This window comes from Heloderma suspectum, chromosome 2 (assembly GCF_057233095.1).
Source record: "Heloderma suspectum isolate Gila_16-S chromosome 2, 16-S_ref, whole genome shotgun sequence".
Lineage (NCBI taxonomy): Eukaryota > Metazoa > Chordata > Lepidosauria > Squamata > Helodermatidae > Heloderma > Heloderma suspectum.
Window position 1 is genome coordinate 142,489,860 of NC_139459.1, and position 11,885 is coordinate 142,501,744.

An 11,885-nucleotide genomic window follows, 5' to 3' on the forward strand; every position below is an offset into this window, starting at 1 on the left:
TTGTTGGGTCCAATCCAATGGTGTTAAAAGCACAGTTTCTTTGTTTTAAATGACTTGTGCGTATGCGGAGCATCATAACAGAGGCACTCCAACTTTGCAAATAGAGCAGGAGATGTCTCTTTATGCTAGCACTTGTCACCTGCAGTTTTTCCAAGTACTTGAAAAAGTTTTCAATAACTTTTTGAATGATGTGGCAACTGATGAATCAAAGGCACATTGTTAGCTGATGAAATGTTTTTAATTGATTAATTGGCTATATGTCACAGTCCTCATTCCAAAGCGTTCTCCACATTTGGACTTCACACTTCTGCGAAAGTGGGCCTTGTCTGGAACTCCAACCTGTCGGTGCAGTTGTTCTAGGAACATTGGCCTGGGCAGCCTGCACAGAGACCTCTTTCCTTCCCTTTGGACAGGTGATGAAGAGCATAGAGGATGGGTACCGGCTCCCTCCCCCTGTGGACTGCCCATCGATCCTTTACGAGCTTATGAAAGTGTGCTGGTCCTATGATCGGACACGGAGGCCCCGTTTCCGGGAAATCCACGCTCAGCTGGAACATTTCATCTCCAGCCCACATCTGCTCCGAACTGTGGCTGACTTTGACCCCAGGTAAGATAGTAGGATGATCAGAGCTGTGGAAATTCTGTGCTAAAACAAAGAAAATTCTCCACCAGGAAAAGCTGAATTCTGTAGCCTGTAAAAATTATGCCGAATTCATTCTCTACAAGATGAATTCTGTACACCATACCCCACTCTGTGCTTTTCCTGCACTCCTGCAGCATTATATCACGCCCTCTGCAACCCTGCTTTTGGTGCCCTTTCTAAATCACGTGTGAAAGACGACTATCTTTCCTTCTTCCCTGGCCACGTAACAGAGAAGAGCAGTGTCTAAGCCAGGCTGGGTTCCACCAGGTGCAAAGAATGAAATGGCAACTCCTCCATCCCAGCCCAGGAGGTTGTCAGCGGACTTGGGGTACCATAAGCTCCGCACAAAAAGGGCAGGCATGTCCCTGCAGTCTGATGCACGGGGCTCCTGTTCTTCTCATATATTGCAATTTTAAATGCCACATTTGGTCCACAAACACCTGTGCTATCTGTAGGGTGACGCTCCGCCTCCCCAGCTGCAGCGGGTCTGATGGGATTCCTTATCGGTCTATTCCCGAGTGGCTGGAATCCATCCGCATGAAGCGCTACATCATCAACTTCCGCACTGCCGGCCTGAACACCATGGAGTCTGTCCTGGAGCTGTCTGCTGAGTAAGTGCGGAGCACCCTGGATTGTGGGTTCTGCCAGAGTAAGCGAGAGCAGGGGAACTGGGAACTGCAGCTAAATGCCAGTAGGGCTTTTGAACCTGCTACAAGGACCGTTACACAGACAGGATCAGCAAAAGGATTTTAACAACTTCCTGTTCTCTCCTCCCCACCCCCATCTTAGCTGCCAAGTTGGCACTTCCCACTGCAAGTGAGACACCAGCTCACACCCAGCACCTTAACTATTTGGTCCCTGTTGTGGCTAGAGCCCCCACAAAGTACCATCGCAGCTGTCCTTAGGATTGCCACTCTCATAACGGCTCTGCTCTTGTGCCTGGAACAGCAGGATGGAATCCAGATCTTCAGTGGGTAGAAAGCTTTCCCCAGCTTGGACAGAAGTGGTGGGGAAGTTCCACCCATTAATTTTTGGGGTGTCAAGCTACAGTTCAAGCAGAAAAGGAGAGCCAGAGAAAGGACAGGTGATAAAGAGTATAGAGAAGAGATGCTGGCTCCCCGTCGGCCCCCCATGGAATCATGACAGCAGAGACTCCTGCTGCTTCTGAATACGGGATGGGAACAAGCCTTGGATGAAGCCAGTGCAGTTGTGCAGGTACACGGTCTTCAGCTGACTTACACAAAGGGCCTGTTAGCACAACATGCCAGCCCCCTGTGAGTTATTGAAGCCGCACGGAGGCACCGTTTTGAATACGCAACTCCCACCCAGGGGTTGTCATGTCGTGTGAACCCAGTTAGCATGGGTTATGTGAGGCTTAAACAACCATGGTCTGTTTTAAGGCTATGTGAGGGTTCACAGTATAGAATGATGACTTCTGTAATAGTGAGCCAAAAGCCAAAGAGGATAATGTGAATGTAAAAAAAAAATCACATAACCAAAACATAGGTTCAGTTACGGAACAATCCTATGCATGTTCAATCAAAGTAAGTCCCACCGATTTCAGTGGGACATCTTCCCTGGGAAATGTGCATAGGGTTACAACCTAATTCATGGGAAAGAAAAAGAACAAAACATTACAGAGCTGAATATGTAAGAAACAATTTATGGAAGCAGTAAACACATCCTTCTGTTAGGGCATTGTATGCATTTTCAGTGCTTCACAAATATGCCACACACTTATGAAAATAATTACATGTAGCCAAGTAATTGTATCATCAGTATGCAAACATTCATATGTCCAAAAGATAATTGGTGGTGGTGGACCTCTCTCAAAAGGAATTGTTACTTAATATTATTTTCATATGTGCCTAGTATATTTGGTATGCTTCATACATCATATACTATAACTGCCCTAATAGACTGACACTTCTACTGGTGCTATAATGTTTAGGGTTAGAAAACTCAGCCCTGTGAAGCTCTCCCCTCCCCCAGTGAATTAACAAGCCTTTTTTGGGGACCCATTGTAACACCGTCAACCCTGAAAGACCGTCAGCTCCATCTCCACAGTGCTCGCCAGCTCCTCCTTGTGAGACAGCAACTGGCAGCCATTATCGCTAAGCCAGCGCCATTCCTCGACCTGTCAAGTTGTAGGCGTGAGCTTTGCAGAGCAGCTTCTGGTTACCTGCCTGCCTGGTGTTTTAGATGTCTGACTGGGAAGGAATTCCTTGGGGTGCCGGAGCTTTATGAAATCCTCCCTTTGCGTAGCAGTCTTCCCCCCTCATCTAGCAAATAAGGCAGCTAATCTTGCTCCCCCTTCTGCTTCCTTCAAGGGACTTGAAGCAAATGGGTGTGACTCTTCCTGGCCACCAGAAGCGGATTCTGTGCAGCATCCAGGGCTTCAAGGAGTGATGGTCTCACACCACCAACTTATTTGCTGGGCTCAACCCCACTGGGCAGGACTCGGCGCTGTGCCCAAAGGCACGAGGAGAGGAAAAAGGGACCAACTGAACTGACTCTGCAGTTGCCCATCTGGCTGCGAGCAACAGCCTGGGCCTCCAAAACCTAGTGCCAAAGGCCTGTGCAAGAATGCAATATCCCCTGTGTCCCACAGTGCACAGGCTGGGATTCCCGCTATCCAGAGCAGGAAGCAACACTCCCAAGAGGCTCCCTGCACACATGAAGCCAGATTAGTGGCCAATGCTGAAGAAAGCAGGCGCCTGGCTCTTCCATCTTCTGTCTCTCCAAGACTCTCTGCCTCCCCTCCACTACCGCTCCATTCCCATGTTTCCACTCTAGCAGCAGCCTGTCTCATTTCATAGCTACCAAGAAAGCAACCTGTGCTTACAATTTCAAGCAGAGATTGAAGCCATTCTTCCAGTAAAGCCATATCTAGCCATAAGGGTCCCCCTTCTAATGCAGAATCCTGGGCCTGGAAAAGTAGGAGGGGGGCCTTCCATGGTTGCGTGCAGAGTTCATGAGGGCCAAGACCTTTTACTTTCCTTCCTGGCTCAGTAGCCCATACCTGTCTTTGCCACGCATCCGTACTGCTCATGGCCCTAATTCTTTTCTCTCCTGGAGTCTGGTGCCAAGAGCAGAAAGGGCTTGTTTACAGCAGGGCATCACTTGCTCCTGGGAGCTTTGCTTCCTCAGGTTGAGGACCTGCCTATATATTTAAAGTATCAGGAAAGGGTGCGGGAACGGGACAGGATCCAGGCCTGGAATTATGTTGTATGTATGATTTTGTAAATAAACTCATGGCGCAGATAGAATGTTGTTTCCTTCCTGTTTATCAACATCCTATAGACGTTAGCTCACTATCGACTGCCATGAAACCTAAGCAGGACTAGTTTTCTCTAAAATGGGTAAGTGGTAAGTGTTGCTCCTGTACTATACCCCTTAAAAAGTGGGGTGGGAGATAAACTTGAAAGGTCAAGAAATAATTTGTAAAACCTGCCTGTACTCCGAGCAACCATTAGAACAATTACAGGCAAATCTGGAAGAAAAGGAATACCTACTGAATATTAGAGGCACTGGAAGGGTAATAAAGGACCACTTCAGACCATAAATTCAAGACAGGGACTTTCAATTTTGCTTCCAACCCCACCCACAATCTGAGAAATAGTCCAGCTATAAGAGTCAAGAAGAAAAATCTGAATATGGATATACTTTTTGCCAGGAACTGAGGGTCAACCAGGATATGGCATGGAAGAACTTAGAGCTCTCTCTTTTTTACACTAAATTAGCAGCCCCATATAGCTGCTTTGAAAACTAGAGAAGTGGAATGCTGGGAGAGGTCGTTTGTGTCTCCCTCCATCATGCTGCTTCTAGCCACAAGGGCAGGAAAGGACTAAACACCCACTTCCAGCACCCCACTTCCACAACCTTCAAAGCAGCCACACGGAGTTGTTAATTAGTGAAGAAAATAAACGGACGAGTCCTAATGATGGATCTTGCACATCATGTCCAGTTTGACTGCTAGATAGCTGAGCTGAAGGTACAGCAAGGCTTTTGGCACCTCTTCCCCATCCATTCCAGGAAGCTGGGGTCAGCAAGAGCATTTGAACAGACTCTAATGTTTGCCAAGATGCACTCCTACAAGGCCCAGGAGCGGAGCCTGGATATTAACTGTTCTGGGCAAGGTTATGCAGGAGTAACAGACTATGAGCAACTCCAGTGACATGACACGATAGCCCCAGGGAAGGAAGAACTGGTAAAAAGAAGAACTTAAATAAAAGCATAGATACCACTTATATGCAAAGCACCAGTAAATCTTCTGGGGTGGAGGGGCGGGTGAGAGGAAGTTAAGAACATAAAGGGCTTCACAGCCTCCGCCTATGTATAGGCACTCAAAGTAAGTTTACTCCCAGGTAAGTATACATAAGACTGCAGACCTAAATCAGGCAGGCCAGTATTTCATCTAGCCCAGAAGCCTGTAGCCAGGGGATCCAGCGGCAAGGAAGAAATCTAAACAAGCTCAGCCCTGTTAGGTGGCTCCAGCTACAGAAGGCAAGCTAGAAAGGATCTTCAGTAGAACCATACAGGCTTCATTAAACACAAGTCAACAGTTCTAAGATATTTCTAAAGAGGTTACTCAAGCACGCTTTACTTCAGAAGTGTCATCTCAATACCTGCAGGCTCAAATTCTCTAATGTTACAGTACAATAGTCCCTCTGTGCTTCAAGAAGAAAGCAGATCTCATACCTTTTGGTAGACAGGGGCTCCTGGTACAGAGCTGGGGCCGAGCAATATTGTTTGGGAAATGATTACACCAGCAAGTTACCACCAAGTGGGAGGTTACTGCAATTCACATGCAGCTACCCTTTGCTTACAATGTGGTAAAAGCTATAGGACACTCTAGCCTTCTCATCAGGTGTAAGATGTGATAAAGAGTCCTCACTGATCACATCAGGGCTCCTCATGGAATTGTGTGCAAGACCCTACTACATGGTTGCCTTCCTTCTTAAAGTGCCCCCCCTCACATGCACACACGTGTGTACACATATTCTCTAGCAGAAACATACGTGTGTGAATATGGCCACAACCACCAATCCTGCCCTGTTCCAGCACAGCAATGTTAATCTGGCTAAACAAAGATGTACTGGTACACTGAACATCAAGCTTGAAGACTGATGTATTGCAATAAACAAGCCTTCCCAGGCAAACCCTCTGAAACAGTAGACAGAGAAGGTGTAGGGCTAATATTAACCTACATAGATGAATGAGAAACTGATTTCAGGTGTCTTGCACTGAATTGGTTTCAACAGTCTTGGTTAGAGCTATGCACAAATGACCACTTGAAAGTCTCCACTCTGTTTGCGGGCAGAGAAATTGGGAAGAGAATTTCACCAAACTTCTCCAGTGGGAGAAGTTCTCCAACAATTCTCACAGGTAGGATTCACCACGGGCAAGGGTTGGAGCACAGTTTCTTTCCTAAGGGGTTTTGTTTTTTTTGTGTGGCCACTGCAAGTGGCAACAGCAGCAAGTGTGTTGGCAGCCTGGCCCCCATTTTACATTCTTCACAATACCCCATACCTAGCATTGTGCCAGAGAGTGGGGCAAGGGGGAGAGAGGGAAGACAACACCCACCAAAATATTGGGAAGAAAATTTGGAGAAATTCTGCAAAGTGGCCTTTTATTGCTAGGGAAGTAAGAAAAAGAAAAATCTCAGGACTTTTCTGGGAAAAATGTCCTCTGAGAAGTGGTGGCTCAGCTGTAGTTGTTATTCTTTAGGTTTCAGCACTTTCCCCAGGACTTTCCAAATGTTAAATTTCTGAGGGGCGATTGTGAATACATCTTATCTCTAATGCAGGTGCAGAGAGATGATTGTACAAAGGACATTACTTCACACTCCTCAGTCACCTCCTAAGTAAAGGAAGCACAGAACCCTGAACACAACCCATGAGAATTTCTCAGAAATTTCTTCTCCTTTAATTTTCTTTTTGAAAGCAATTTGTTTTCTATCAAATTGAATGAGAATGGTCAGAAATTATGTGGGAGAAATTTCAGGCATGGCACTAGTGTTGGTCACTATATAAGGATCCTGCAGTTCAAAAATGTAGCAAGTTATAAGCAATGTAGTTACAACTATTCAACAGCTATGCTTATATGCCAATGCCTATGCCCCACAGCTCTCCAATTTTCATTAACTGAACCCTGACATTTATTGCTAACAAGATATGGCATAGGATCAGGCTGTAAGTCTATATTGTAGCACTTTCACAATTAAGTAGCAGTTTCAGAGTACCCTTTGCCTATTTCATATCAGAAGATTGGTCCCTCTCTCACTGTACAAAAACATGAGGTCCGACAAGAATGAAGCTCGCACATATTAAGTTCTGTCAGCTTCAAATACTAGGAGCACCTATTTGCTGGACAAGTTTGAGACACTCCTGATTTGATAGGTTGCCACTGATAAAGACCTCTCAGAAACCAGACCGACCCAGTGTAATATGCCCAAGGCTGTTGAACTAGAAAGGCCTTGCTGAAAATCTGCATTCTCTAAGAGTATATGTACCAACCCAGCACCTTCTACTAGGGATGTTGGAGAGATCCACAACGGATTCAAACGAGTTCAGATTTCTGTGAACCCAACCTGCGGATTCCTCAGCGGGCCAGCTGTTTCTCAAGTCACACTGATTTGCGGGCCAGTTCTTTACTGGGGGGGGGGGGGATTTGTGCAATTTTGTTCATTTGCCAATCCGTCTTAGTGCAATTAAATTAGTGCAAATCCGTCTTAGTGCAATTCCCCTTCATGGATCACTGCCTTGTTGTGGCGAAGGGGCTTGCGTAACTCAGTGAAGCCATAAGCTATGCCGTGCAGGGCCACCCAAGACGGACAGGTCATGGCAGAGAGTTCTGACAAAATGTGGTCCACTGGAGAAGGAAATGGCAACCCACTCCAGGATTCTTGCCAAGAAAACCCCATGGAACGTATCACAAGGCTAAAAGAGATGACGCCGGAAGATGAGCCCCTCAGGTCGGAAGGTGTCCAATATGCTACTGGGGAAGAGCAGAGGGTATTTCCAAGTAGCGCCAGAAAGAGTGAAGCGGCTGGGCCAAAGCCGAAAGGACACTCAGCTGTGGATGTGTCTGGTGGTGAAAAGAAAATCCAATGCTGTAAAGAACAATATTGTTTAGGAACCTGGAATGTCAGATCAATGAATCAAGGCAAGCTGGAGGTGGTCAAACATGAGATGGCAAGATTGAACATCGACATCTTGGGAATCAGCGAACTAAAATGGACAGGCATGGGCGAATTTAATTCAGGTGACCATCATATCTACTATTGTGGGCAAGAATCCCTTAAAAGAAATGGAGTAGCACTCATAGTCAACAAAAGGGTGGGAAAAGCAGTACTGGGGTACAATCTTAAAAACGACAGAATGATCTCAGTACGAATCCAAGGCAAACCATTCAACATCACAGTAATTCAAGTCTATGCCCCAACCACTGAGGCCGAAGAAGCTGAGGTTGATCAGTTCTATGAAGACCTACAACACCTTCTAGAACTAACACCAAAAAAAGATGTCCTCTTCATCATAGGGGATTGGAATGCTAAAGTAGGAAGTCAAGAAATCACCGGGATAACAGGCAGGCATGGCCTTGGTGTACAAAATGAAGCAGGACAAAAGCTAATAGAGTTTTGCCAAGAGAACATGCTGATCATAGCAAACACTCTTTTCCAACAGCACAAGAGGCGACTCTACACATGGACGTCACCAGATGGTCAATATCGAAATCAGATTGATTATGTACTTTGACCTGGAGCTGACTGTGGCTCAGATCATGAGCTGCTTCTTGCAAAATTTCGGCTTAAATTGAAGAACGTAGGGAAAACCACTAAACCATTCAGGTATGACCTAAATCATATCCCTGATGAATATACAGTGGAGCTGAGGAATAGATTTCAGGGATTAGACCTGATAGACAGAGTGCCTGAGGAACTATGGACGGAGGTCCGTAACATTGTTCAGGAGGCAGCAACTCAATCCATCCCAAAGAAAAAGAAATGCAAGAAAGCAAAATCCATCCCAAAGAAAAAGAAATGCAAGAAAGCAAAGTGGCTGTCTGATGAGGCTTTACAAGTAGCTCACGAAAGAAGGGAAGCGAAAAGCAAGGGAGAAAGGGGAAGATATACCCCACTGAATGCAGAGTTCCAGAGAATAGCAAGGAGAGACAAGAAGGCCTTCTTAAATGAACAATGCAAAGAAATCGAGGAAACCAACAGAATGGGAAAGACTAGAGATCTCTTCAAGAAAATTGGAGATCTCAAGGGAACGTTTTGTGCAAAGACGGGCATGATAAAGGACAAAGAAGGCAGGGACCTAACAGAAGCAGATGAGATTAAGAAGAGGTGGCAAGAATACACAGAAGAACTATACAGGAAAGATCTGAATGTCCCTGATAGCCATGATAGTGTGGTCACTGAACTTGAGCCGGACATCCTAGAGAGTGAAGTCAAGTGGGCCTTAGGAAGCATTAGTAACAACAAAGCTAGCGGAGATGACAGTATTCCAGCCGAGCTATTTAAAATCCTAACAGATGATGCTGTTAAAGCGCTGCATTCAATATGCCAACAAATCTGGAACACTCAACAGTGGCCACAAGACTGGAAAACGTCAGTTTACATTCCAATTCCAAAGAAGGGCAACGCCAAAGAGTGTTCAAACTACCGCACAATTGCGCTCATTTCACATGCCAGCAAGGTGATGCTCAAAATCCTACAAGCTAGGCTTCAGCAGTATGCGAACCGAGAACTACCAGAAGTACAAGCTGGGTTTAGAAGAGGCAGAGGAACTAGAGATCAAATCGCCAACATTCGCTGCATCATGGAGAAAGCAAGAGAATTCCAGAAAAACGTCTATTTCTGCTTCATTGACTACGCTAAAGCCTTTGATTGTGTGGATCACAACAAACTGTGGCAAATTCTGAAAGTGATGGGAGTACCAGACCACCTTACCTGTCTCCTGAGAAACCTGTACGAGGGTCAAGAAGCAACAGTAAGAACCAGACATGGAACAACCGATTGGTTCAAAATTGGGAAAGGAGTACGACAAGGCTGCATATTGTCACCCTGCTTATTTAACTTATATGCAGAGTACATCATGAGAAATGCCGGGTTGGATGAATCAGAGGTCGGAATTAAGATTGCTGGGAGAATTATCAACAACCTCCGATATGCAGACGATACCACCCTAATGGCAGAAAGCGAAGAGGATCTAAAGAGCCTCTTGTTGAGGGTGAAAGAGGAGAGTGCAAAAGCTGGTTTGAAACTCAACATTAAAAAAACTAAGATCTTGGCATCTGGCCCCATCACTTCCTGGCATATAGAAGGGGAAGAAATGGAAGCAGTGACAGATTTTACTTTCTTGGGCTCCAAGATCACCGCAGATGGTGACTGTAGCCATGAAATTAAAAGACGCTTGCTCCTTGGGAGGAAAGCTATGACCAACCTAGACAGCATAGTAAGAAGCAGAGACATCACCTTGCCGACAAAGGTCCGTCTAATCAAAGCTATGGTTTTCCCAGTAGTAATGTATGGCTGTGAGAGCTGGACTATAAGGAAGGCTGAGCGCCAAAGAATTGATGCTTTCGAACTGTGGTGCTGGAGAAGACTCTTACGAGTCCCCTGGACTGCAAGGAGGTCAAATCAGTCCATCCTAAAGGAAATCAACCCTGAGTGCTCATTGGAAGGACAGATACTGAAGCTGAAGCTCCAATATTTTGGCCACCTAATGCGAAGAGAAAACTCCCTGGAAAAGACCCTGATGCTGGGAAAGACTGAAGGCAAAAGGAGAAGGGGACGGCAGAGGATGAGATGGCTAGATAGCATCACGGATGCAATGAATATGAACTTGAGCACACTCCGGGAGAGAGCGGAGAACAGCAAGGCCTGGCGTGCTATGGTCCATGGGGTCACAAAGAGTCGGACACGACTGAACGACTGAACAACAACAACAACTTAGTGCAATTGCACATTAAATAATGCACATTTGCAAACGAACAAAACTGTTGTACAAAAAAATCAAATTCTGTCAATGAGCGGATGACAGAACGAAAGACGCTTGACAATCCACAAATCACAGATGGAACAGATTTAACAAGATCCGCACATCCCTACCCCCTACATTCTAGGCAGCTTTCCCCAACATGGTGCCTTCCAGATGCTTTGAACTACAACTCCCATCCGATCCAGCTAGCACGGACAATAATCAGTGATGATGGGAGGGGCAGTCCAACATCAGGAGGAAGGCTGGACTCAGACATTAACTCTAAGGGGGAAAACACTTTGGCTTCTGCTGGAAGAATAGATGGGACTTACTGGATTCTTTAAAGTGACTCCTTAGTACAAACTCCTTGAATATTGTGATACAAGTTCACTACTTGCATAAGTTCCAAGGCCAAATCTACAAGCAGGACCTCATCAAGATGTCTGCAAGAAAAATCAGCCCTAGAAAACCTTCCAGGAGTGTATGCTCAAGGGATCACACCAGAAAGTAATTCTAAGTATTACATCAGAATTAGCTGTTCTGCTTTCTGGATGGCCTCCACTAGCTTTGCTACTAACCTCCTCCCCACCCCCCAATATGTGAAGTTTGTCCTTCAAAGGGAACATTCATTCCTCCAAGCTGCATTTCTGGAAATGGCTGGATCGTTCCTCTTGTAACCTTCAGAGTTATATCCAAGCTGAAGGACTCCAGATTAAGCAGAGGTAACAGCATGTCCAAAGAAGAATGACAAGAACATGGGAGAAAGATCCTCCTCAAAGCAAAGTTGGAAGATCCTGGTGATGTGAGCCAGGGAGCCTTAAAAAGAGATGGTTGGGCAGAATGACCCTGCACCTGCAGAATTGTCTCATGCAGCGGCCTTAAATGGGGGCACAGCCCCGGTGCAATACAGCTAGCTAGCTAACTCAATGTCTTCTCTATCTCCAAAAGGCATGCATCAGAGAAACGGAAAGAACAGAGGAACGGTGAACAAAACTGTACTTCACTTGAACAGATTAAAAACTAGACAAACATTTGCAAGCCTCACCCACTTTGGACCTTGGCTATTTGTAATATATCAAGCACAGGTGGAAAGAAGTGCAGCTTTGGGAGGGGGTGCCTTCTTTAACCCTTACAACTCCTTGCATCCAGGTCCAGTACCAGAGACAGATGAAATGCACTCTGTACTTTCAGTGTGCGCATGAGAGAGAGAGAGAAAGAGAGAGCGCCTCTGCACTGATGCAGCCCAAATTCTA

The 11,885-nt window shown here is 45.8% G+C and overlaps 1 protein-coding gene across 1 annotated transcript in view; it reads left to right on the forward strand.

Moving 5' to 3' along the window:
• Nucleotides 1–3,124, forward strand: part of EPHA1 (EPH receptor A1) — an 86,467-nt gene extending 83,343 nt beyond the window's left edge. The window contains exons 16-18 of the mRNA XM_084835108.1: nt 414–607; nt 1,099–1,254; nt 2,974–3,124. Coding sequence (XP_084691234.1) covers nt 414–607; nt 1,099–1,254; nt 2,974–3,052 — 429 coding nt within the window. The 3' untranslated portion in view covers nt 3,053–3,124. The remainder of the gene's footprint in view (nt 1–413; nt 608–1,098; nt 1,255–2,973) is intronic.
• The last annotated feature ends 8,761 nt before the right edge of the window (nt 3,125–11,885 follow it).